This window comes from Scyliorhinus canicula, chromosome 4 (genome assembly GCF_902713615.1).
Source record: "Scyliorhinus canicula chromosome 4, sScyCan1.1, whole genome shotgun sequence".
NCBI classification, from domain to species: domain Eukaryota; kingdom Metazoa; phylum Chordata; class Chondrichthyes; order Carcharhiniformes; family Scyliorhinidae; genus Scyliorhinus; species Scyliorhinus canicula.
The window spans coordinates 15,501,034-15,528,410 of record NC_052149.1 but is presented as its reverse complement, the minus strand read 5'-3'; the positions used below and the strand labels follow the sequence as shown (position 1 = coordinate 15,528,410).

The following is a 27,377-nucleotide window of genomic DNA, read 5'->3' as shown; positions in this document are numbered from 1 at the left end:
TTTCAACAACACATTATTTGCAGTTATTACATTTTTCCCCGTGTTGACAGTAACTAACTGCTTTGCAGGTTCTTCGCGGTGATGACGGTGACACAGGCGGTGATGAAATTGTTTTGTTGACTGATGGGGAGGACGGTGGAATAAGCAGTTGCTTCGCCGAGGTTAAACAAAGTGGGGCAGTTGTCCACACTATAGCATTAGGACCAAGTGCGGCCGCAGAGTTGGGACAGCTATCAAACATGACAGGTAATAAACGCTGAAAGGCTCTTTCATTATGGTGGAAGTGATATAATGCTTAAAATATTTTGGCCAACATCTCAGCTGAAATAGGGAATTGCGTTCCAATTACTGGGCAGACCTCCGATAGGAGATCGGTGGGATATGTCGAAAACTCCTCTCTGAGTAAGACTCAGACAACAAAATACAGGTTAACATGAACAGTTAATTTATTTTACTTGCCACAAGGGGAGACTGCTCCTAACCAAGGGTTAGGGCGAGAATCCAAAGTACGATAGCTCTCCTACATATTTATACCCTGGAGTAAACAAATGCCAAATGACTTTGAATCTTGGCGCATAAAAATACCCTTACTCAGTTAAAATCCTAAAAGACCTTATTTAACTTCAAATCATGACACCTTATAATGCCAAGATGCACTCAGGCTGTATCAATAATGTATCAATACATGCCTATGTGTGTGTGACAATGTGCGCAAACGATGGATATAGATAAGGAAGTGACACTACAATACATAGGAAAGGGGACCCACCAACCTATTCTTGCCCTCTCAGCAGTGTTTTCAGTACCCCACAATTATGGCCACGTATCCTTTAACACCTTCTCCCTCACCCCCACACTCATTGCTCATGCTGAACGGCTGGGTTAAAATTCGGGCCAAATTTCTGAATACTTTAATTGACAACCGGTTTTCATTGGGAAGTTTCTATCACACTGCATGAATTCCTCTCTTAATTGACTTTAATTGTTAAGGAATGGGTTTAGAGACATTCCAATTAGATGTCTCGTCGATGTTAAGTATCCAATAATTGACACTGGCATATAAAGGAGTGCAGCTGGCACTTTTTGGTGTGGTGTGGTGATAGAGTTTTATAGAGCGTGTTAAAGGAAAATAAAGGTGTTTGAGAAAGGAGGAGCAATCTTGACTCTTTACTCAACTGCAGGCAGAAACTAACACAAACCACATGTTTTTTCAATGTTGATGACATGTTTTTCTCTTTCCATTCTTCAGGGGGTTTACAGTTTGCAGCCACTGACAACGTGGATGCAAGTGGATTAATCGATGCCTTCACTGGATTAGTATCAAGAAATGATGACATTAGCCAACAGTCTATTCAGGTCGGATTACACTCAGAAAGTGAATTTCCAATTTTTCCTTTGCCAACCCAACAATAAGATATAATAATTCTATTTGTTTGATTTCAGCTTGAAAGCTTTGGAGCAATGATTTATGATGGAGATTGGATGAATAATACATTGCCTATCGATAAGACTGTTGGGAATGATACATTTTTTGTAGTTACATGGGAGAAGCAGATACCAGATATATTTGTAACTGACCCCAATGGAAAGGTTTACAACCAAGATGACTTTGGGGTAGATAAGACTTTACTGACAGCCCGTCTTAACATCGATGGCACCGCACAGGTATGGATCAAAATGCATTCTTTATTCTTTACATTCTGCATGTAATTCCTGTAATTTCTGTATTTCCTCTCAAACAAATCTTTTTTGTCTGGTAGTGCTGTCTAAGTTCAGCTTTCCTGCTGCTATCTATCCTTGATTTTGACAAGGTTCCATACCGTACAACATTCCTTCATGTGCTGTCTGTCATCGGACATTTGAGTACGCTGTGCAAATTGAAAGAAGCCAAAGGGTTGTCTTCCTGGCCGTTTCTACGGTGTGAAATGTATGACTTCTGTTTCCATGAATTGGTGAGAAGGCTGGGCATTGGGTAATGTTCATTAAATCTGAATATCACCTTGGGACTTAACTCATGGTGGCATCACAGTTCAATCCTGAGTTCACTTGACTCTCGCACACACATATTTCTCAGTGGACCCAATTTCAAACTATAGCTCCTAGAGATGAGGAGAAATTTCTTCAGCCAGATTGTGGTGAATCTGTGGAACCCTTTGCCGCAGAAGGCTGCGGAGGCCAAATTACTGAGTGTCTGTAAGAGCGAGATTGATAGGTTCTTGATTAATAAGGGGATCAGGGGTTGTAGGGAGAAGGCAGGAGAATGGGGATGAGAAAAATATCCGCCATGATTGAATTGCGGAGCAGAGATAGATAGAGAAATACAGCACAGAACAGGTCCTTCGGCCCACGATGTTGCGCCGAACTTTTGTCCTAGGTTAATCATAGAATTTTGGACAATTTTTCATGGCCAATCCACCCAACCTGCACATCTTTGGACTGTGGGAGGAAACCGGAGTACCCGGAGGAAACCCACGCAGTCACGGGGAGGATGTGCAGACTCCACACAGACAGTGACCCAAGTCGAAATCGAACTTGGGACCCTGGAGCTGTGAAGCAATTGTGCCATCCACAATGCTACCGTGCTGCCCTTAAGAAGTTAACCTACACTCCATTATTCTACCCTAATCCAAGTACCTATCCAATAGCCGCTTGAAGGTCCCTAACTTTTCCGACTCAACTACTACCACAGGCTCGGAGGGGGGAAGATATCAGACATCTACAAGATAATGCAGGAGGCGGAAGAAGCATCAGGGGAGGAGCTGAAAGCCAAGTGGGAAGGGGAGCTGGGAGAGCAGATAGAAGACGGGACGTGGGCGGATGCACTGGAGAAGGTCAATTCTTCCTCCTCGTGTGCGAGGCTGAGCCTCATACAATTTAAGGTGCTGCATAGAGCTCACATGACGGGGACAAGGATGAGCCGGTTCTTTGGGGGTGAGGACAGGTGTGTCAGATGTCTGGGAGGCCCAGCGAACCATGTGCATATGTTCTGGGCATGTCCGGTGCTGGAAGGGTTCTGGAAGGGGGTGGCAAGGACGGTGTCGAAGGTGGTGGGGTCCAGGGTCAAACCAGGATGGGGGCTTGCGATCTTTGGGGTCGGGGTAGAACCGGGGGTACAGGAGGCCAGGGAGGCCGGAATACTGGCCTTTGCGTCCCTAGTGGCTCGACGAAGGATATTAATTCAATGGAAGGACGCGAGGCCTCCAAGCGTTGAAACTTGGATTAACGATATGGCTAGCTATATTCAGCTAGAAAGGATCAAATTTGCCCTGAGAGGGTCGGTACAGGGATTCTCCAGGCGGTGGCAACCTTTCCTTGACTTTTTAGATCAGAGATAGGCGTACGGGGTCGTGGCAGCAGCAACCCGGGGGGGGGGGGGGGGGGAGGGGGGGGGGGGAGGGGAGGGGGGGGGAGGGGAGGGGAAGGGGGGCAGCAATGGTCGTGGGGGGACATGCACGACTGTAACGCGGGCAAGTCTGCTCGCTGCTCATGTCTGAAACTGTAGGCTGCCTTGTTTGTTAAGTTGTTGCTTTGGGGGGGGGGGGGAGGACTGGTGCGCGCGAGAGGGCGGGCGAGGGAGGGATATTTGCCTAGAGGGATTGTGTTGTAAATAATTTAAAAATTAGTGGGGGTAAATGTCTGTATGGAAAAACTCTTTCAATAAAAATTATTTAAAAAAAAAAAAAACTACTACCACAGGCAGTGCATTCCATGCCCCCACTACTCTCTGGGTAAAGAACCTACCTCTGACATCCCCTCTATATCTTCCACCATTTATCTTAAATTTATGTCCCCTTGTAATGGTGTGTTCCACCCGGGGAAAAAGTCTCTGACTGTCTATTCTATCTATTCCCCTGATCATCTTATAAACCTCTATCAAGTCGCCCCTCATCCTTCTCCGTTCTAATGAGAAAAGGCCTAGCACCCTCAACCTTTCCTCGTATGACCTACTCTCCATTCCAGGCAACATCCTGGTAAATCTCCTTTGCACCTTTTCCAAAGCTTCCACATCCTTTCTAAAATGAGGTGACCAGAACTGCACACAGTACTCCAAATGTGGCCTGACCAAGGTTTTGTACAGCTGCATCATCACCTCACGGCTCTTAAATTCAATCCCTCTGCTAATGAACGCTAGCACACCATAGGCCTTCTTCACAGCTCTATCCACTTGAGTGGCAACTTTCAAAGAACTATGAACATAGACCCCAAGATCTCTCTGCTCCTCCACATTGCCAAGAACCCTACCATTAACCCTGTATTCCGCATTCAGATTTGTCCTTCCAAAATGGACAACGTCACACTTGTCAGGATTAAACTCCATCTGCCACTTCTCAGCCCAGCTCTGCATTCTATGTCTCTTTGAAGCTGACAACAGCCCTCCTCACTATCCACAACTCCACCAATCTTCGTATCATCTGCAAATTTACTGACCCACCCTTCAACGCCCTCATCCAAGTCGTTAATGAAAATCACAAACAGCAGAGGACCCAGAACTGATCCCTGCGGTACGCCACTGATAACTGGGCTCCAGGCTGAATATTTGCCATCCACCACCACTCTCTGTCTTCTATCGGTTAGCCAGTTTGTTATCCAACTGGCCAAATTTCCCACTATCCCATGCCTCCTTACTTTCCGCATAAGCCTACCATGGGGAACCTTATCAAATGCCTTACTAAAATCCATGTACACTACATCCACTGCTTTACCTTCATCCACATGCTTGGTCACCTCCTCAAAGAATTCAATAAGACTTGTAAGGCAAGACCTACCCCTCACAAATCCGTGCTGACTATCCCTAATCAAGCAATGCCTTTCCAGATGCTCAGAAATCCTATCCCTCAGTACCCTTTCCATTACTTTGCCTACCACCGAAGTAAGACTAACTGGCCTGTAATTCCCAGGGTTATTCCTATTCCCTTTTTTGAACAGGGGCACGACATTCGCCACTCTCCAATCCTCTGGTACCACCCCTGTTGACAGCGAGGACGAAAAGATCATTGCCAACGGCTCTGCAATTTCATTTCTTGCTTCCCATAGAATCCTTGGATATATCCCGTCAGGCCCGGGGGACTTGTCTATCCTCAAGTTTTTCAAAACGCGCAACACATCTTCCTTCCTGACAAGTATCTCCTCAAGCTTATCAGTCTGCTTCACGCTGTCCTCTCCAACAATATGGCCCCTCTCGTTTGTAAATACTGAAGAAAAATACTTGTTCAAGACCTCTCCTATCTCTTCAGACTCAATACACAATCTCCCGCTACTGTCCTTAATCGGACCTACCCTCGCTCTAGTCATTCTCATATTTCTCACATATGTGTAAAAGGCCTTGGGGTTTTCCTTGATCGTACCCGCCAAAGATTTTTCATGCCCTCTCTTAGCTCTCCTAATCCCTTTCTTCAGTTCCCTCCTGGCTATCTTGTATCCCTCCAGCGCCCTGCCTGAACCTTGTTTCTTCAGCCTTACATAAGTCTCCTTCTTCTACTTAACAAGACATTGAACCTCTCTTGTCAACCATGGTTCCCTCACTCGACCATCTCTTCCCTGCCTGACAGACTCGATGGGCCGATTGGCCTAGTTCTGCTCCTTTGTCTTTTGCTCTTATGGTCTTATGCCCAGACAGTATATGAAAAGAAAAAGACAGTCAGCCCCTTAAATGTGCCAATTCAATAAACTTTGGCTGACCTGTATCTTAACTCCATTTACTCAGCTTGATTCCATACCCCTCGAATTCCTTGTTTCCCAAAAATCAATCAGCCTTAGTTTTGAAAGTTTACTTTGACCCCAAGCCCCAGAGAACTCCAGGATTCAATTAGCGCTTGTTGAAGAAGGGGTTTCAGCCCTATATGACTGACCTCCTTTGTTCTGGATGCTCGCAGTGGAGGAAACAGTTTAACCACATGATCAAATTATTTAATTGTCTTAAACACCCCAATTAGATCACCCGAATCTTCCATACTCAAATAAATACTACCTTAATCTTTGTAACCTTTCCTCATGTGTTAATCGTTTTAGCTGCAGACACATTATGGAGAATCTGTACTTGTACCTTCACCAAGACCATTATGTCATTCCTGATGTTTGATTGTCAGAACTAAACAAAGTGCTCCAGATGGGGTCTACCCAGAGCGCTATACAACTGTGCCATAGCGTCTACTGCATTGTCTCATCCCTTTGAGGTGAAGGCTCATTTACTATAAGACCATAAGACATAGGAGCAGAATTAGGCCACTCGGCCCAACGAGTCTGCTCCGCCATTCAATCATGGCTGATATTTTTTTCATCCATATTCTCCAGCCTTTTCCCCATAACCCCTGATCCCCTTATCTGTATCAATGCAAGGAGTGTCAGGAATAAGGGAGATGAACGTAGAGCATGGATCATTACTTGGAACTACGATGTTGTGGCCATCACGGAGACATGGATTTCACAGCGGCAGGAATGGTTGTTAGATGATCTCGGGTTTAGATGTTTTAAGAAGAATAGGGAGGGAGGTAAAAGAGGAGGGGGAGTGGCACTGTTAATTAGGGAGTGCATCACAGCTGCAGAAAAGGAGGTAGTCAAGGAGGGTTTATCTACTGAGTCAGTTTGGATGGAAGTCAGAAACAAGAAAGGAGCAGGCACTTTATTGGGAGTTTTCTATAGATCCCCAATAGCAGCAGAGAGATGGAGGAATAGATTAGGCAGCAGATCTTGGAAAGGTGCAGAAGTAACAGAGTTGTTGTCATGGGTGACTTCAGCTTCCCTAATATTGACTGGAACCTCCTTAGTGCAAATGGTTTGGATGGAGTAGATTTTGTCAGTTGCGTACAGAAAGGATTCCTGACTCAATATGTAGATAGGCCAACTAGGGGGGAGGCCATATTGGATTTGGTGCTTGGCAACGAACCAGGCTAGGTGTCAGATGTCTCAGTGGGAGAGCATTTCAGTGACAGTGACCACAAGTCCTTAACCTTTACGGAGAGGGATAGGAACAGACAGCATGGGAAGGTATTTAATTGGGGGAGGGGAAAATATACTGCTTTTAGACAGGAGCTGAGGAATATAATGTGGGAACAGTTGTTCTTGGGGAAATGCACAACAGTAATGTGGGGGTTGTTTAACGAGCACTTGCTGCGAGTGCTGCATAGCTTTGTCCCACCTGAGACGAGGAAGGAATGGTAAGATAAAGGAGTCTTGGATGACAAGAGAAATGGAGGTTCTAGTCAAGAGGAAGAAGGAAGTTTATGTAACGTTGAAGAAGCAATTATAGAATTTACAGTGCAGCAGGAGGCCATTCGGCCCATCGAGTCTGCACCGGCTCCTGGAAAGAGCACCCTACACAAGGTCAACACCTCCACCCTATTCCCATAACCCAACCCAACACTAAGGGCAATTCTGTGCACTTAAGGGCAATTTATCATGGCCAATCCACCTAACCTGCACATCTTTGGACTGTGGGAGGAAACCGGAGCACCCGTAGGAAACCCACGCACACACGGGGAGGATGTGCAGACTCCGCACAGACATTGACCCAAGCCGGAGTCGAACCTGGGACCCTGGAGCTGTGAAGCAATTGTGCTAACCACTGTGCTACCATGGCACAGCTCTAGAGGGTTACAAGGTAGCCAGGAAGGAACTCAAAAATGGACTTAGGAGAGCTAGAAGAGGGCATGAAAAAACCTGGCGGGAATGTTCAGGGAAAACCTCAAGGCATTCTACATTTATGTGAGAAATAAGAGGATGATCAGAGTGAGAGTAGGGCCGATCAGGGATAGTGAAATGAAAATCCCTTATTGTCACGAGTAGGCTTCAATGAAGTCACTGTGAAAAGCCCCTAGTCGCCACATTCCGGCGCCTGTCCAGGGAGGCTGGTACGGGAATCGAACTAGTGGAGGGAACTTGTGCCTAGAGTTTGAGTAGATAGGGGAGACCCTAAATGAATATTTTGCTTCAGTATTCACCAGAGAGAGGGACAGGATTCTCCAGGAAAATCCAGAGTGATTCGTGCCAGTTTTCTCGTGGGTGTGGGGACATAGCCCCATTAACAGACAATTCCGCCCCCTATCTCTGCGAATCTCTGACAGTTTCCAACAATTTCACTATTACTGACATCAGTCTCACTGACCTATAGTTACCCGGATTATCCTTGCAACCGTTGTTAAATAATAATACAACATTGCCTATCCTCCAATCCTCTGAGATCTCACCTGTGGCCAATGAGGACACAAAGATTTCTGTCAGAGGCCAAGCAATTTCATCTCTTGCCTCTCTCAGTAATCGATGCCATCTGGTCCTGGGAATTTGTCAAAGTTTAAAAAACATTTTTTTTTTAAGAGTACCCAATTATTTTTTCCAATTAAGGGGCAATTTAGAGTGGCCAATCTACCTATCCTGCACATCTTTGGGTTGTGGGGGTGAAACCCACGCAGACACGGGGAGAATGTGCAAACTCCACACGGACAGTGACCCAGGGCCAGGATTCGAACCCGGGTCCTCAGCTCCGTAGTAAGCAATGCTAACCACTGTGCCACCGTGCTGCCCATATTTGTCAAAGTTAATGCTTTTTAACACCTAACACTTCCTCCCTTGTAATAATGACCTTTTCTAAAGTGTTTACACATCCCTCTGAGACACCACCAATCAACATGTCCCTCTCCTTGGTGAAAACCGATGCAAAATACTCATTAAGGACCTCACCTACTTCCTCTGGTTCTACACATAATTTCCATCCTTTTTCCTTGAGCAGGCCAACTCTTTCTCCTTCTACCCTCGTGTTCCTAATATACGTATAAAATGCTTTGGGATTCTCCTTAATCCTGTCTGCCAATGACATTTTGTGAGCCCTTTTTGCCCTCATAACTGCCTGCTTGAGTTTTTTTTTAACTTTCCTTGTATTCCTCAAGTGCTTTATCTGTTTTTAGTTGCCTGCACCTCACATATGCATCTTTTTTCTTTTTGACAATATTCTCAATTTCCCTGGTCATCCCGAATTCTGTCCTTCCTTTTTCCTGGCACATGCCTGTCCTACACACCCATCAACTGCTCTTTAAAATGTGCCAAATGTTGATTTACCCTCAAACAGCCTCTCCCAAACAACAGCCTCCAAATCCTGCCTAATCTGGTTGCCTTCCCCCAATTTAGCACCTTAACCCGAGCACAACACCCATCCTTTTCCATGAGTATCCGAAAGCTTACGGAATTGTGGGCACTGTTCGCCACATGTTCTCCTATTACAACTTTGATGACCTGGCCAGGCTAGTTCCCTAGTACTAGATCCAATATAGACTATCTACATATTGATCCAAAAACCTTCTAAGACATACTTAATTGCCGAACAGTATTCAACAGCATCCTCACATAATTCAACGCAATTTCCCTTTAAGGGGGACAGACTTCCTTTGAGATCAGAAGAGTGACACACAATTCCACAAATTCCTTTTCTTGGGATCCACTACCAACCTGATATTCCCAGTCCACCTGCATATTGCAGTCCTTCAAGATTACTGTATTATTGCCATTTTTATGTCTTTTCAATCTCCTGATTTATGTTCTGCCCCACATCCTGACTACTGCACGGGGGTTCTCTCTATGTCTCCGTGGTTTTCCTCCGGGTGCTCCGGTTTCCTCCCACTAGTCACGAAAGACGCGCTTGTTCGGTGAATTGGACATTCTGAACTCTCCCTCCTGTGTACCTGAACAGGCGCTGCAGTATGGCGACGAGGGGATTTTCACAGTAACTTCCATTTCAGTATTGATATAAGCCTACTGTGCTGTTCCAAAAAACATTGACAAGTTTAGGGAACCCCTATCTGTCCTACAATTAACAATGAATATTTATTTCCCAGGCAGGACATTGGATGTACAGCATCCTGAATCCTGGAAGCGACCAGATCATAACGATCACAGTAACTTCCCGAGCAGCAGATGAGAAGATTCCTCCGTTAACAGTCAATGTGCTTATCAGTGAAAAGGATTCGTACGGCGGAAGGACAATCTATGCAGAAATCAGTCAGGGATTTTCACCAGTCATGTTTGCAAATGTGACAGCCATTATTGAACGTCCCACTGGTCGTCCAATTGAAGAGCGCCTTTCTGATGATGGTACAGGTAGGATACACAATGTAACCCTGTTAAATCAAACATATACTGAAATTGTAAATATTGGAATTGTGGATTTTTTCCCAATTTTAGCTTCTGTTACATCAAATACATTCCAAAAAAAGTACTGTAGGGACTTGGACCCTATACTAAACACCAGAGTAAGAAAATTATGGTTGGGGAATAACCTTACCCACAAAAAAAGGATAATCACTTATTTTGGAATGCAAGCTATTGAGTTGTATTATACAAATCTAATGTCACTAGTCAAGGCATGGTCGTGGATCCTCGGACACCTGGGGTCTTTTCTTATTGGTTCCTTTACCCTTGTCTCTTGAGACAGGTCTTCTTCAAGGTTTAAACTTAGTCAACCTAATTATAACATACATGCAAAACCCTTTTTCAGCATTAAAAATTCACCTCTAAGTTCCCAGCCTACCTTAACTGCTGGAGCTGCAAGTTTTATAGGTACTCGTTCAGTGCTTTACTCTCTCTCTCTCTCTTGCTCTCTCTCTCTGTTTCTTGGTTAAAGCAACTTCCTGAGAAAGATTGTTCACTTTTTTTCTTAAGGCCCTAAAACTGGATACTAACCAGAAAATTGATTCTTACTGCAAACCTGTGACTATCACAGGAGGTGGTTGTGCACATAGAACATACAGTGCAGAAGGAGGCCATTCGGCCCATCGAGTCTGCAGCGACCCACTTGAGCCCTCACTTCCACCAATAACCCATCCTAGCCTTTTTGGTCACTAAGGGCAATTCATCATAGCCAATCCACCTAACCTGCATGTCTTTGGACTGAGAGGAAACCGGAGGAAACCCACGCAGATACTGGGAGAACGTGCAGTCTGCGCACAGACAGTGACCCAGCGGGGAATCGGACCTGACACCCTGGAGCTGTGCAGCCACAGTGCTAGCCACTTGTGCTACCGTGCTGCCCACAAAAGTGCAGTGATATTGTCACCTGGACCAGTAATCCAGAGAGCCAGGGTAATGCTCTGGGGTCCCAGGTTCGAATCCCGCCAGGGCAGATGGTCAAATGTGAATACAACAAAAATATAGAATTAAAAGTCTAATGATAACCCTGAAACCATTGTCGATTGTGGTAAAAACCCATCTGGTTCACTGATGTCCTTCAGGGAAGGAAATCTGCCCTCCTTACCTGGTCTGGCCTATATTTGATTCCAGAGCCACAGCAATGTGGCTGACTTTAACTGCCTCCCTCCCCCAGAAATGGCCCAGCGAGCCACTCAATTCAACGGCAATTAGGGAATGGCCACAAATGCTGCCCCAGCCAGCAACGCCCATATCCCAAGAACGAATAAAAAAAAGTCACTTCTGGATTTTTACAGGAATCCCAAACGTTTGATAATTACCAGTGGACTGGCAATGTCTCGAATAAATGCTCACAACCCAGCACCTGCCATGTAATAACTCCTAAACGTCTCTCCCATCAAGTGTTTTCTGACAAAAGCTACCCGCCGTCAAGACCCGTCAAGATACATGACCTATTTTTATACCCTTTTCGCAAGTAGCTTTTACAACAGCCCAAGTCGACACAAGTAATAACTTCTAAACAAATTGAAAAAGTGCTTCTGGCTTTCCGAAAACAACCTAACCTGAGCTTGTACCCAACACGTACAATCCTTGACCAACCAATAGGAAATGTGCTTTGGGTTTCCTGCAATAAACTAACGTCACCGTCTACTTTTACTTACAATTCTAGCCCTTAGGCCATCCTTATAGCCAATCAGCATCGCGGTTTTGGCTTCTGCTTGCTGCTAATGCTAGATTCACACGAGCCCAAATGTGCAAATGTTCCCCAACAATATTTCAGTGCATTATTTCTTAAAGCTACATTACAATATTTTGACAAAAGAGATGCCAACTTAAAGACTTCTGAACAACATTCCAGTAATTCATACAAATAAAAATAATTAATCATTAAGCTTAGGTATGGTACAGTTTGATGACTCACTACTTATTAATTACAAAACTATGTCAACAAGGTACGGTCTAACAGCACAGTAAGGCTTTATGATATTAGTTAATTTTTCCAGATCATTGAAACAGACAATCGGGATGGAACTCCTGTGAAGTTGCTGATAGTGAGATGGGGGATATGACATAATTTTGGAAGAGATTTGGTTAGGTCATTTCGACATTCTAAATTCTCCCTCGGTGTACCCGAACAGGCACCGGAGTGTGGCGACTGGGGGCTTTTCACAATAACTTCATTGCAGTGTTATTGTAAGCCTACTTGTGACATTAATACAGATTATTATAAATTGGTGGATAATGAAGTTTAAAAAAAATTACTTTATGGGCAATCTTGGCAAATCAAAAAGTTAGTTTTATTGCAGTGTTGGGAACTGCAAAATATAATAACTGAAGTGCAGAATATTTAGTTAATTACAAATGGACTTACCCTGGTACTGGTTGCAGTTTATCAAAGGATTCACTGTTCTATGAAGACAGATGAGCTGTGTCTAGTCGGCAAGGCTGCCTGCAAATGTCTGATCAAACTTAGGCCAAGTTTGGCCCATGAGGCAAACATTTTCTGGAACCAGATTGGTGGAGATGTAGCCTCGAATAAAGCATCAACATCAGGAATGCAGTTGGGTTGAGTGACGAAGACTTCCTTACATGATGCATTACTGGACCTCAACTCAGAGTTTGGATCTGATACATAAACAGAGGAGTTACGTCAGCTCTCCCCAGACACGTTTCAGGCAACTGGTCAGCATGGGACCCAGCCGAGGGTCCAGGACTGGATGGAAGATGGTGTTTGGGAAGTGATGGGGGTTTGAGTGAATCTTTTGTTTGATTTATGTTGTTTTCTATACTGACAGATGTATTGTTATCATTACGTTGACTTGTGTAAACCCTAGTGACTTTGGAGCTTCCTATCAGCCTTGGAATTCCATAACCTGTGTTTCAACAGTATACAACAGCAGCCTCCCATAACTCAACGCAATTTCCCTTTAAGAGGGACAGACTTCCTTTTAGAAGGGAAGAGTGGCTGCAGCACTGTTTGACTCTCTGCTGAACATAGAGGCAGTGCAGCAGGCACTCGCTCCGGTGTTCTGTATGTAACAGAGGTGACAGGACAAGATTTACATGTTGCCTACCTTCACCAAACCTGACACGGGCAAGTCACGAATTGTGACTACTGTGGCCGGAAAATGGCACAACCCAATTATAAGTCTTAAGATTGTTATTTACATGAATAAATTATGCAACGTGTACAGGATCAATACGTTACAATCACAGTAATTCATCAGTGAAATATGCATGTTAGGGTTTGAAATGAGCTCTTCCCTGATCATTCTATTTTGCACTTGTCATCAATGAATGAACCCAAGTACAGTATTGTTATTCCATGCTCCTCTCAGTGTCCAGATGTTTACCCTTTCCTGCCTGTAGGTGCTGATGTCGTCAAGAATGATGGTATCGACACCAAGAATTTCCTTAAGTTTTCTGGATATGGAAGATACAACTTTAAAGTGCGTGTAGTGGGAAAGGAAGGAGCTACAAAGAAGGCAATCCGAACAGGGGCACGTGCCTTTTACATACCAGGATACACAGAAAATGGTAAAATGCCAAAGAAGATTGTGCAGAAAGCCAATTGCAGTGGTGTATGATTTTATATTATGATGAACTATTGAGGTGTACGTTCTCCGTATGCATTGTGTGTCAGTCGTAGCTGCAGCTGGGAAGATATTTTACATAATGCATAAAGCTTCTCGTAATTAATTGCAGGAAATCATACAGATCCTAACAACCCATATTGATTCTTAAGTTAAATAATGGCGTTGGCTAGTGTTGGAGTCCCCCTCACCCATGGGCAATGTCACCCCCCCCCCCACACATGGGCATTGCCCCATAACCGCCAAGTGATGGCACCCCACTACGGGGTTGCTGAGGGGCCCCCTTTTCAACCCTTCCCTTTTCAGGCTTCCCCTTCCAGGATCCCTAACCTAACGGGGGCAGCACGGTAGCATGGTGGTTAGCATAAATGCTTCACAGCTCCAGGGTCCCAGGTTCAGTTCCCGGCTGGGTCACTGTCTGTGTGGAGTCTGCACGTCCTCCCCGTGTGTGCGTGGATTTCCTCCGGGTGCTCCGGTTTCCTCCCACAGTCCAAAGATGTGCGGGTTAGGTGGATTGGCCATGCTAAATTGCCCGTAGTGTCCTAAAAAGTAATGTTAAGGGGAGGGGGTGTTGTTGGGTTACGGGTATAGGGTGGATACGTGGGTTTGAGTAGGGTGATCATTGCTCGGCACAACATCGAGGGCCGAAGGGCCTGTTCTGTGCTGTACTGTTCTATGTTCATCGATTTCCCAATTTCGGACTGTCTGCCGATCTAACCGGCCGGCTCCGATTCATGCTAGGTACGACATAGCTGTTAGATTGTGCCCAAGATCCATTGGACTTTCTCGAAGAGGAGACACAGGGATCTCAGCGCCCCTCCAGCCAAGACCCCCGTCATCTCTCTAAGATTCCAAAGTTAAATAATTCTATACAATACCACCTAGCGTATTCTATTTGTAATCAACATATGTTAATCTTTGGACAGAGATATCATTGTATGATCTTGATGTAATCCAGCAAATGTTGAACTATAACGGATGGCAGCATCTCAGGAATCGTAGCTGGTGTTGGGTTCTTTAATGTTAATAATCAACACAATCCCACCAAAACATTTGCTGTAGAATAAAAATAATTTGCCTCATCCAAGCCACACTGAATTTGCCACCTGGAACTATCTGGGAGGCTGATGTATTCTGTTCCTTTTATAAGGGATCAGAGCCAAAACAGCAAAATATTCCATAAGATATAAGAGCAGAATTAGGCCACTCGGCCCATCGAGTCTGCTCTGCCATTAGATCCTGGCTGATATGCTTCTCATCCCCATTGTCCTGCCTTCTCCCCGTATCCACTGATCCCCTTTATTAATCAAGAACCTAATCAGACCACAAATATTCATTGTTAATAACGTTCAGAAAAAAACAGAAGAGAGCTTGAATGGAATGGTTAGATAAATGATACAAAATTAGATAAATGATACAAAATAAAATAAAACAAGCAAATTAACCAGCAGAGAGAAACAACAGTCAGGTTAAGAAGAAAGTTAAACAAAGAAATTCAGGATAAAACAAGAGGGGGAAATAAACCCAGAAAATGCTGGAAACATTTGCAGGGAAAGCAGTTTTGCGGAAAGAGAAATGTGAGGGATAGTTTTTAAGGTCTATAACTATTCAGGAAAACATGCTACTTGCTAGATTAGGTGCTGGGCAGACGCTTCCCTTGGCTGGGATATCTTAATGTAAAGGGGCTGGATTCTCCGATTTTGAGACTAAGTGCTGACTAAGTGGAAACAGTGGTGTTTTACAACAGCAAAAACGGTGCAACAGCTGCACCGATTCAACAACTCTAAATGGGCATGCACCATCGCCACGTGGACGCAACCGGTTCCAAGAGAAACTGCGCTGGATTTGTCGAGTCTGTGATTGCTGCACATGAGGCTCACATGCTGCAGCCGCACTGAAACAATCCATCCGCCCCACACACACCGTCCCAGCCAACAAGATGGCTGGAAGGAGAGCAGGGCCACTGTTCAGGGCCGCTGAGCTGGACACCCTCCTGGACGCTGTGGAGGAGAGGCGGATGACCCTGTACCCTGATCCGGGAGGAAATCACCATGCATCACCGTTCGCCATGCCTGTGCGCAGGTGGCAGAGGCGGTCAGCGCCGCGGGCAATGACGTTCGGACTGGCATCCAGTGTAGGAAGAAGCTGCATGACCTCCTCAGGGCGGGCAGGATGAGTAGGTAGCACTGGGACCCTGGCATCAACCCCCCCCCCCCCCCCCCCAACACATTTATCCCAGATATCCTCCTGTGGTGAAAGTGATTCACACTATATTTAGTTGCCAATATCACTCCATGTATATATGTTCGTTATCTACCCGTTGTAAGATCAATGCTGTATATAGTTGCCAATATAACTCCGTGTATATATGTTCATTATCCACCATTGCAAATGCAGTTGCATTATCCGACCATCGGGGGAGTCGCTCTGGGAGTACACGAGAGTTTGTACTGGGCTCATCCCTTGGCTCCGCCCAGGACTATCCCTCACATTTCTCTTTCCGCAAAACTGCTTTCCCTGCAAATGTTTCCAGCATTTTCTGGGTTTATTTCCCCCTCTTGTTTTATCCTGAATTTCTTTGTTTAACTTTCTTCTTAACCTGACTGTTGTTTCTCTCTGCTGGTTAATTTGCTTGTTTTATTTTATTTTGTATCATTTATCTAATTTTGTATCATTTATCTAACCATTCCATTCAAGCTCTCTGATGTATAAAAATCAGTGCCTTAGAGCCAGCCTGCAATTCATCTGGAGTTCAACGACGAATAGGCTGGCTCTGTTGTAAGTGTATTAAAACCTCTGTTCAGATCCAACTACACGTGTTCGCTGAATTGATGGTTCCATTACCCCCCCTCCTGCGGGGGACGTCCGATCCCCAACCCTGCTCCACATGCCAGCACCCATGCCAGCCACAACTGGAGACCCTGGAGCTCGGGTCGGAGGAGGACACAGACTTTCCATCACAACTGTCTCCAACACGCTCCACCATCTCAGAGACCATCACCTCAGTTGTGCACATTAGTGAGGAGGCTTTTGGGACACCATCTGGTGTGCACCACGCATCGCATCCAGTACAGCGGTTGGAGGAAGGGGCAGTTGAGGGGCCAGACCGTCAGAGGAATGGCCAGCCCCAGACATGTCCCGGTCTTCTGGAACATCCAGCCCACTGCACAGTGGAGATGCAGTCAGAGACCAGAGATTACAGGAGGGGACGACAGCCAGCTACCAGCACCTGCTGAATCCCCCCTGCAGGAGCAGGGGCTGATGCCGGTCATGCCTGCCACCCAAGCCGACAACGCACGGGTGTGACGTCCGCGGTGGAGGCAATGGGGGCGACGGTGTCGGATATGGGTCAGAGTGTACAAGATCTGGGGCATTCTGTGCAGGCAAGGGCTGAGTCCCAGGGCAGTGCTGCCCTCTCACAGCAGCCATGTGCCAGAGCCACTTGGACATTGCAGCGGCGATTCTCAGCGTGGCTCAGTCACAGCAGGCCATGGCTGAGAGCGCCAGCGGCAATGCCCAGGCATTGGCCAGCGTGGCGCAAACACTGGGCGGGGTGGCCGCGTCCCAGTCCCAGAGGGGAGTGTCCCAGTCCCAGAGGTGGGTGTCTCAATCCCAGAGGGACGTGGCTCAGTCACTGGCCGATGTGGCATGGACCCTCAGCGTAATGACACAGTCCCAAACGGAGATTGTCCACTCCCTGTGCTCCCTGGCCACGAACGTGCAGACCCTGGTTGAGACCAGAGAGGATGTCCAGAACAGGCAGCGCCAGTTAGCGGGGGGTGGGGGGGGGGGGGGGGGGTCCTCAGAGGATGGCTCCGCTCACACACCCATCCCATAGAGTAGCCCGGGAGCCATTGGGCACCCCGAGGGAGGAGAGGGTGCTGGGGCCCATGCTGGTGACTCCCGCAGGGGGGGTTCTGGAAAAGCGCAGCACCTCGGACTCCCCCCCCCCCCCCCCCCCCCCCCCAACCCTGGTGAATCATGTGGGCAGCGGGCAGAACAGAGCAGCACCACACCACCCAGGATGCCCAAGCAGCAGCTGGGCTCATCCAGGCCGGGTCACCCCAGGAGAGCAGGAGAGGTGCACCCTTGTCATAGTGCAGGTGTCACAGCAGGCCGCCTCTGTACTGATCTGTATATCTGAATATATGGGCGTATGTTGACGACATCATAATTTGGTCCATGACCAAGGAAGATTATATCAAACGCTTAAGAAAAGTATTTGAGACAATCAACAAGTTTGGATTAAAATTGAACCAGGCAAAGTTTGCATTTGCACAATCATCTTTGAAATTCCTGGGAGCTACCATATCCTCTAAAGGTGTCAAACCTGATGATATAAAGATAGCAGCAATGCAAAATATGAAAACACCAGAAGATAAGAAAGCTCTTCTGAGGTTTCTGGGTTTTGTCAATTTTTTGGGTAAGTTTATATCAAACCTGTCATCGAGAACGTCTGCATTAAGAAATCTGATCAGAAATCAACCACTTTTGAATGGACACAAAGCCATCAAAACAAATGGACAGATCTGAAACAACTTCTGACCGCACCAATACTCGCTTTCTTCGACCCGAAAAGAGCAACTAAAATATCCACTGATGCAAGTCAAGGAGCAGTTTTCTTACGCAAGTTGAACACACTGATTGGATTCCTGTAGCATATGCTTCAAGAGCTGTGCCTGCAACAGAGTGCAGATATGCACAAATAGAAAAGGAATGTCTCGGATTATTGACGGGAATACTTAAATTCCATGGGCAGGGATTCTCCACCGGCGGGATTCTCCGTTATGTCGGCGCCCGGGGTATCCCGACGGCGTGAGGCTACCCCACAATGAGAAACCCCATTGATCGGCCGGCGTAACAGAGAATCCCGCTGGCCGGTCGGGGCAGAAATGTGGCGCGGCAGGGCGAAGAATCCCGCCCCATGACTATGCTTATGGACTTCCAACCTTTACTGTGGAATCGGATCATAGGCTGTTGGTCCACATCCTAGATTCCAGCGTATCATGATGAAATTCTGAAGGTACAATTCCAACTTGATATATATGCCTGGGAAATAGCTTATCATTGCAGATACTCTGTCATGTTCCATTGCCACAGAGAGCACACCAATGAAATTCATCAGAGACATAGAAGCTCAGGCTCAACTACGCACGGAGACTCTTCAGGCATCTGATGGAAAAACTGAAGTTAATACAGCAAGAAACAAAGAAAGAAACACAAGAAACAATTCTGCTGCTGGTAATGTACAATCTCCAACATGGGTGGCCGAAAAGGCATTGTCCTCAATACTACAACATTGAAACAGATTGAACAACAGTTATGGTCTATTGTTAAGCCAAGATCAAATTGTTATCCCGCAAAGTCTTTGTTCAGAAATCCGATAGAAAATTCATGAGGAACACCTCGGTATTGAGAAAATAGTAAAAGGAGAGCAAGATAAGTGGTTTATTGGCCCGGGATCAACAGGGATATCACTAACATGGTCATAACATGCAAAACCTGTCCAAGACACCAACCTGCACAATGCAAGGGAACACTTCAACAACGTGAATTCATCACATCACCATGGGCAAAAGTAGGGATCAACCTCTTCCATGCAACTGGTCGTGACTGCATTCTCATCATGGATTACTATCAAAACTACCCGGAGGTTCAGAAACTTCAGATCTAACATCGTCTTCAGCCATCAAATCATGTAAAGAAACATTTGCGTGACATGGGATTCCACAAACGGTAATGTCCGATAATGGTCGATGCTTTGCTGGTTGGGAATGGTCAGAATTTTCAAACAACCACAATTTTCGACATGTGACATCCACCCCACACTACCCACAATCCAATGGGAAGGTAGAAAAAGGTGTTCACATCATTAAACAACTTATCAGTAAAGCGAATGATTCGCAATCTGACATACATTTAGCTTTATTATCATACAGAGCAATTCCATTGGTTTCATTTTTACGAGCACAAATGCTATTCAACAGAGATATTTGAACTACATTACCAGCGGCCTGTAAGGACAGAATGTTAGACACCAGTTAAGTTGGCAAGGGTGCAGGGCACCGTTTAGTTATATGGGCGGAGACACAGACTGTGAACATTTGTCCACAATAAACACCTGTTAGCACCATTGAAACCTGCCCCAGTGCTCTGTCTGATGAGTGTGGGGGTGGGACGGTCAGTGGGAGTGGGGGACGAGTGCAGGTCCTGTGGGTGGACTGTGCTCCCCCCCCCCCCCCCGCCCCGACCGTTCCCAGCACCCCACCCCAGGGATTCGATGGGACCGTGTGATGGACTGGTCAGCTCGCATGCAGGGATCACCCAGATGGAACGTGCTACTGTGAGCATGAGTCAGACATTGTCTAACGATGTGGAGCAGGGAACTCATCGCAGAGCAGGTTGTCATCATCCTCCATCCCGTGGATCAGACCCACTGTCACTGCCAACCCAGTGCTCCCAGCTCATCGCGCCACAGGTATGTGTCGTGGAGGGGGTGTGCACGTGGGTGGTTTGGTGGTGTGGGGATTTGGTGGTGTGGGAGGTGAGGGGGTGTGGGTGTGGGATGCTAGTGTCTGTGCCCCTGGCCAGCTGACCCCCCCCCCCCCCCCCCAGTCAGTGAAACGCGAGGCGATGAGGGAATCCCGTGCATGCTGGTCATGGTTATGGCACTGTGTAGATTCCCGTGCCTGCCCGGGGTGTCATGTCCCGCTCATTGTCTCCCTCCCTCGCATCCTCCTCGTCTGACAAGGTCTGCCCTTCCTCCTTATCCTCCTTCAGCGCATCACCCCTCTGCTGGGCTATATTGTAGAGGATGCAGCAGGCCATCACGATGCGGCCAGCCCTTCTTGCTTCGTTCTGCAGCGCCCCTCCAGAGTGGTCCAGGCACCTGAAGCGCATCTTCAGGACTCTGAAGCACCTCTCGATCACACTCCTGATTGCTGTATGGGCATCGTTGTAGCGGGACTCAGCTAGGACCGCAACGGGTAACCTCTGTCGCCCAGCAACCAGCCCCGCAGCCGGGTTGGTACCCCTCAAACATGTTGGGGTGCCAACATGTTGCGAGTGTGCCAGTATGAAGGAGTCAGGCATGCTGGGCGGGTATCGGGTGCAGAAGTGCTTGATGCACAGCTGTTGGTCATAGACCAGCTGTACGTTCATGGAGTGGTAGCCCTTCCTGTTTGTGTAGAGCGGACTGTTATCCGCAGGTGGCGGTATGGTGACATGCATCCCCTCAACCACCCCCTGGACCTGGGGCATGCCAGCAATGGCAGCGAGCCCTGCTGCCCAGGCATCCTGGTGGGTGGGGTCCACATGGTACTGGATGTACTGGCCCGCCTGGGCATATAGGGCATTCATGACAGCACGTATGCAACTGTGCGCCGATATCTGCGATATCGCGGACAGGTCCCCACTCAGAGACTGGAACAATCCCGTGGCATAGACGTTCAGCGCAATCGTCACCTTGACAGTCACCGGGAGCAGGTGTCCTCCCACACACCCCTGCAGTGCCAAAGGTGTCCCTTTGCTCATCCGTAGTCTCCGTCTGCATGCCCGGTCCGACAGGTCCTCAAATGACATGCGCTTGCGGTACACGCAAGGCCTCATGCGATGCCCGTTGGCACCTTCTCCTCCTCCTCAGCCTGTTGGGCGGCCAGCCCTCCAGCCTGAGCCCTGCCCCTCTGCAGCCGCCACCTTCTCTCTGAGAGGTCTCCGCTCACGCTGCCGCTCGGCATCTGCGAGAGCTGCAGCCAACGCCACGGCGACCAGCATCACGGGTCGGTGTCCGAAAGCCATTCTCTGCAGGGGGTGAAAGGCCAACATGTTAGAATGGTGCATACGCCAGTAATGGTGCCAATCCAGGTACCATGGGCTACATGGTGGCCACGGTTGGCACTGCGGGCCCCACCCACGCATGACACCCCCCCCCCCCCCCCCACCTCTGCCCTGTCGGTATTCGGCCCCGTCGGTACCACTGATCCTGGCATCCATCCCTACTGCCAGAGGCACCGTTGATTGGCACTGTCCTCACTGGGGGCTGCCTTGGGTGTGCCCTAGGTGGTCCCCCGGTGGGTGGCTGCCGGTTGCGCGGGGGCGGGGGCTTGGGGGTGCATGCTGTGCTGGGGCATGGGGTGGGCGCACCGCCCTAGTCCTGTGGGGGAGGGGAGGGCGACACCGCGGCTGCTCGGCCCGTCCGCCACCTACCCTCCACTCCCCCTCCACTCCCCTGGCCCTGGCAGGGTTCCCGCCATGGCCAGCAAGGCCGGTATACAGGCCAGCAGCCTGCAGTAACTCCACGCCATTTTCTCCCTCCTCTCTCTCGCTCAGCAGCCAGAATACCAGGTTCACGATTTTTATAACCGCAAGTGAACCATGCCGTCGAGAACTCTGCGGAGATCCCTGAACATCGGGTGGAAGGCCCGCTAATGATATGCCTCCTGTACTTTCAGCTGCGCGGTGAGTTCCGCATTTACACCATTTTGGGGGGGGGGTCGGAGCATCCGATTTGGCGTCTAACCAGCATCTACCGCCATTTCGGCATCGGAGACTATTCTCCGCCCAATTGCGTTTCACGATTTGGCCATCGGCAAATAGAGAATCCAGCCCCAAGATCTTCAATTCAGGATAAGGGACGCGATCTAACCGAATTGCAACTGAGTCCCGTGTCGAACACATTTAACCGGGTGTCCCATGCCGTAAAAGACCACTCTATCCTCTAATTAGACTCACTCTAATTTGCAGATTTGCCAAATACTGATCCCGTTCATTGTGGACGGGATCCAAATCGCGACGTCTCGCGAGATTCCATTAGATCCCGCGAGGTGTGGTGAGCCGGGCAAATCCCTCCACGTCATGCGTAATTACCCGTAATTGCCGGCTGCGTCGCACCCCAATTCGGGCGCGGCGGATAGATTCTGCCCAAGGCATTGACCATTTTGGACTGGGATTAGGAGAAATCTCTTCACTCAGAGGGTTGTGAATCTTTGGAAATTCTAATACCGAGGATGGGCGGGTTGTCTTGTGAGGAAGAGTTGGACAGGCTGGGCTTGTATCCACTGGAGTTTACAAGACTAAGAGGCGACTTGATTGAAACAGTTAAGATCCTGAGGGGTCTTGACAGGGTGGAGAGGATGTGAGAGAACCTGGAACTAGGAGTCACTGTTCAAAAATAAATGCTCGCTCATTTAAGATGGAGATGAGGAGAATTTTTTCTCTGAGGGTCGTGGGCCTTTTGAACTCTCTTCCTCAAAACGCGGCAGATGCAGAATCTTTCAATACTTTTAAGACAGAGTTAGATTCTTCATAAGTGAGGGGTTAAAGGTTATCGGGGGTTAGGCGGGAATGTGGAGTTGACATTTCAATCAAAAGCAGCGTTGATCTTATTGAATGGCGGAGGAGGTTCGAGGGGCTGAATGGCCCACTCCTGCTCTGAATTCCTACGTTCCTTTGACTCTTTCCCACTCTTAATGCCCACCATTGGTGTATGTTGGAAGGATTTGCAGATTGATCCTCAAACTGTCTGCCTTCATTAAACGGTACCTTTCTTGGCCTCACATTGTTTAGCCAAAGCCAGAAAGTTGTCCTGTGGGAGATTGCAGGCTAGTCAGGTAGATCAAGTCTTCTTGTTGAAGGATATTGCCAGTTACGTCTGTGTCGTCTGAGTTTAAGACAGACATATCTCCCTTTCCATGTAGGTGTGATTCAAATAAACCCACCACAGCCAGCAGTCAACTTGGAAGATCTTACGACTGAGTTAGGAGATTTCAGCAGGGTCAAATCAGGAGGAGTAATTTCAGTTCCCGCAGGAACACTCCCTGTTGACGTCCCACCATGTAAGATCACAGACCTTCAAGCAACAATAGTCAAAAATAAAGTTGAGCTGGAATGGACAGCGCCAGGAGAAGACTACGATCAGGGAGCAGGTAATTTTTGCTAAATTGAAGTTGCTTATAAAGACCAAGGGCGCGATTCTCAACACCCCACGGGGAGAATCGCGGGAGGGCCGGGTGAATCACGGCACGTCGTCCTGGCACCCCCCCCGCGATTCTCCCACCCCCCCGAAAATGGCATGTCGCATTTTGCGGCAGGCCGCTTGGTGAATTGCTGCTCGCCGTTTCTCACGGCGACCGGGCGTGCTCAGATGTCCGGCCTGCGATCGATGCCCACCGATCGTCAGGCTGGCATCTCTAAAAGACGCACTTTTTTTCCCTCTGCCGCCCCGTAAGATCAAGCCGCCATGTCTTGTGGGGCAGCGGAGGGGAAGACTGCAACCGCGCATGTCACTTCGGCGCCGCCGGCCGCGTCATTCCCGGTGCGCCGCTTTGACGCAAGCGTCAAGGCCCGGCGCGCGGAATGCACGCGCCACCGCTCCTAGCCCCCCCCGGGGGGAGATAGGGGGCGAGGAGCGGCCTCCGACGCCGGAGTGAAACACTCCGGGTTTCACTCCGGCGTCGGCTGTTTGTCTCCCGATGGGAGAATTCCGCCCCATTTCTCTGCAGCAGTGAGTTGAACAGATTGTTGATGAATGCTGATGACCAGTGGAAATATCTCACACAGGCTTGACAGTTCGATTGGCCTTCCCCTATCACTCGGTTATATTATTAGCCTTATTCAAGCAGCATTTAGAGGTGGAGTAAATACTATCCGATTTATCAAGTCGAAGATCACCTATTTTTTTATGATGCTTTGTGAATGCATTAATTTCCTTCTTTTATTTTGTTTCTTAGCGTCTCGCTATGAGATGAGAATGAGTGACAGCCTCCTACAGCTACGGGACAATTTCTCAACAGCTGTGCCGGTTAACTTGACCAGCATGAATCCGCAACCATTTGGCTCGAGGGAAAATGTTACATTTGTTCCTGAAAATACAGAACTGAAAAATGGGACAACTGTCTACTTTGCTCTTTGTGCATATGATAAAATCCATCAGCCCTCTGCAATGTCTAATGTAGCCAAGATTTCTGTCTATGTACCATGGACTGAGCACTCAAAACGCAATATGACTGAGCACCCAAAACGCAATAATGGTAGGTTGGAGGTTGTTTGCAGTGTAATCGTTGTCACCATTCTTGTGTGTTTGACCATTTGGGTTGTTGATTATGTGGTGCGGAGAAAGAAGTCTAGAATTTACGTACCAGCGTAATGTCCTTTGTTAAGAACTCCGTGATGTTAAATGTGAGGGTATCTGTAGGATTTACTAATTGTTTGGGGGTCTTTAAGGAATGAACTAAACACATACTGTAGAACAAAATGATTCTTAGAAATACTGAGTATGCAAAAAGTATAATCAACTTATATGGCACAGCATAGTAGCACAGTGGTTAGCACTGTTGCTTCATAGCACCAGGGTCCCAGGTTCGATCCCTGGCTTGGGTCACTGTCTGTGCGGAGTCTGCATCTTCTCCCCGTGTCTGCGTGGGTTTCCTCCGAGTGTTCCGGTTTGCTCTCACAAGTCCCGAAAGACGTGCTGTTAGGTGACTTGGACATTCTGAATTCTCCCTCAATGTACACAAACAGGTGCCAGAATGTGGCGACGAGGGGCTTTTCACAGAAACTTCATTGCAGTGTTACTGTAAGCCTACTTGTGACAATAAAGATTAACATACTATAATAAATGAGTGAACTATTGAACCCTGAAGGTCATGTCTGCAGACACTAACAATGTTTCGAAGTATCTACTATGTAAGTCTTACCTAAAGAAACAATAAATGAAATTAATGAAATGAAAATCGCTTGTCACGAATAGGCTTCAATGAAGTTACTGTGAAAAGCCCCTGAAGACACATGTGTCCGCACACATGTGCGGAGAATCTGGCCCTTGGTCTTTATAAGCAACTTCAATTTAGCAACAATTACCTGCTCCCTGATCGTAGTCTTCTCCTGGCGCTGTCCACCATGTAAACCCATATGAAGACACATTCAGAGAATTGCAACAGTCTAGTAACATAGTAAGGCTAGAGACTAGTCATGATGTAAAGACTTTAAACCATGAGAAAGCGCATGGGAAACTGTATTGTCAGGGAAACGTTAATTAATCTTGAGTAAATGATTAATGTGTAATTGACTAATCAGTTGTTGAGTGATTGACATCTTTCTGAATGAATCACGGGGTCTCAGCCGATAGCAAAAAACAATGAAAAATGAATATGGGTCTAAACTATAGATAAGGATTTCTTTAAGATAAGATTGCATTAATAAATTTTCAACGAAATCTAGCCTTCTGGAATTCTTGCATCATCTGTTGAAATTACTTTTATTTTGAGGTATTTTCTTTACCTTTTTCTTATGTTAATGTTTTTAATGATTTTTTGCTGTATTCTGACAAGTATATGTGTTATTTTGCTCTAAGCTTTGATTCAGTTCTTCTGCAAGTGTATTAAGTGAATTTTTAATAATAAAGTGTGTTTTGGACATCTACATCAACCGGACTGGATTGGAAGAAAAAATAAGGGATCCTTAGTACCCCAAAGGTATTATGGCAGCATGGTAGCACAATGGCTAGCACTGTGGCTTCACAGCGCCAGGGTCTCAGGTTCGATTCCCCACTGGTTCACTGTCTGTGTGGAGTTTCCACGTTCTTCCCGTATCTGCGTAGGTTTCCTCCGGTTGCTCCGGATTTCCTCCCACAGTCCAAAGACGTGCAGGTTAGGTGGATTGGCCATGCTAAATGGCCCTCCGTGCCCAAAAAGGTTAGGATGGGTTATTGGTGGAAGTGAGGGCTTAAGTGGGTCGGTGCAGACTCGATGAGCCGAATGGTCTCATTCTGCACTGTCTGTTCTATGTTCTTAAAACCTTGAAGGGGTACTTGGAATGCATGTTGAAAGAATGTATTTTGTCAATTTGGTATAATGTGAGGAAAGATATACAAACCAGTGAGGAAAGGTTCAGTCTTGTTGTACCCATTGAAATAAAAGAATGTTTATAATTATGTAAAGGCACACAACAGGAAAAATCATAATTTTCACCAAAGGTACAATTAACTACAATTATATTCTGAAATTCATCTCGTTACCTCCTATCTACATCACTAGACGCTGAGAAATGTCTCTTGTCACAAACCAACAACCCATGCAGTATAACTTTTTGAGCTAAATCCAGCAAATAGTTACCACCCACAAGTGGGTAGCTCGGTGGCACTGTGGTCAGCACCACTGCCTCACAGTGCAATGGACATGGGTTCAATTCTGACCTCGGGTGACTGATGGGTGGAGTTCTCACTTTCTCTCTATGTCTGCGTGGGTTTCCTCCGGGTGCTCCGGTTTCCTCCCACAGTCCAAAGATGTACAAGTTCTGTGGATTGGCCATGATACAATAATCCCTTAGTGTCCAAAGATGTGCAGGATAGGTGGGGTATGGGGGTAAGGTGGGGTGTAGGACTGGGTGGAATGCTCTTTCAGAGGGTCGATGCAGGCCCAATGGGCTGTTTGGCCTCCTTCTGCACTGTCAGAATTTTATGGTTTTATGGAGTTACCTTTAGGTTCAGGAAGCCTTTCTTCGTTTTCACCTTGTAATTGTCTGAGGTTTACAAATCAGCAATTTGGAGCCTAGAAATCTGCTCGCTAGGAGAGTTCCTCTTTCCAGTTTGGTGTGGCTATGATCAGGTTTTCCAGCAGCTTCTCTTTCTCCTCTCCACTTCTCCTGTCAGTTCATAGA

At 47.2% G+C, this 27,377-nt stretch overlaps 1 protein-coding gene across 1 annotated transcript in view; it reads left to right on the top strand.

Moving 5' to 3' along the window:
- LOC119964375 (calcium-activated chloride channel regulator 1-like) overlaps nt 1-26,141 on the top strand; it is a 62,538-nt gene extending 36,397 nt beyond the window's left edge. The window contains 7 exon segments of the mRNA XM_038793768.1: nt 69-246; nt 1,250-1,356; nt 1,444-1,665; nt 9,822-10,083; nt 13,501-13,668; nt 23,420-23,647; nt 24,452-26,141. Of these exon segments, the coding sequence (XP_038649696.1) occupies nt 69-246; nt 1,250-1,356; nt 1,444-1,665; nt 9,822-10,083; nt 13,501-13,668; nt 23,420-23,647; nt 24,452-24,867 (1,581 nt within the window). The 3' untranslated portion in view covers nt 24,868-26,141.
- The last annotated feature ends 1,236 nt before the right edge of the window (nt 26,142-27,377 follow it).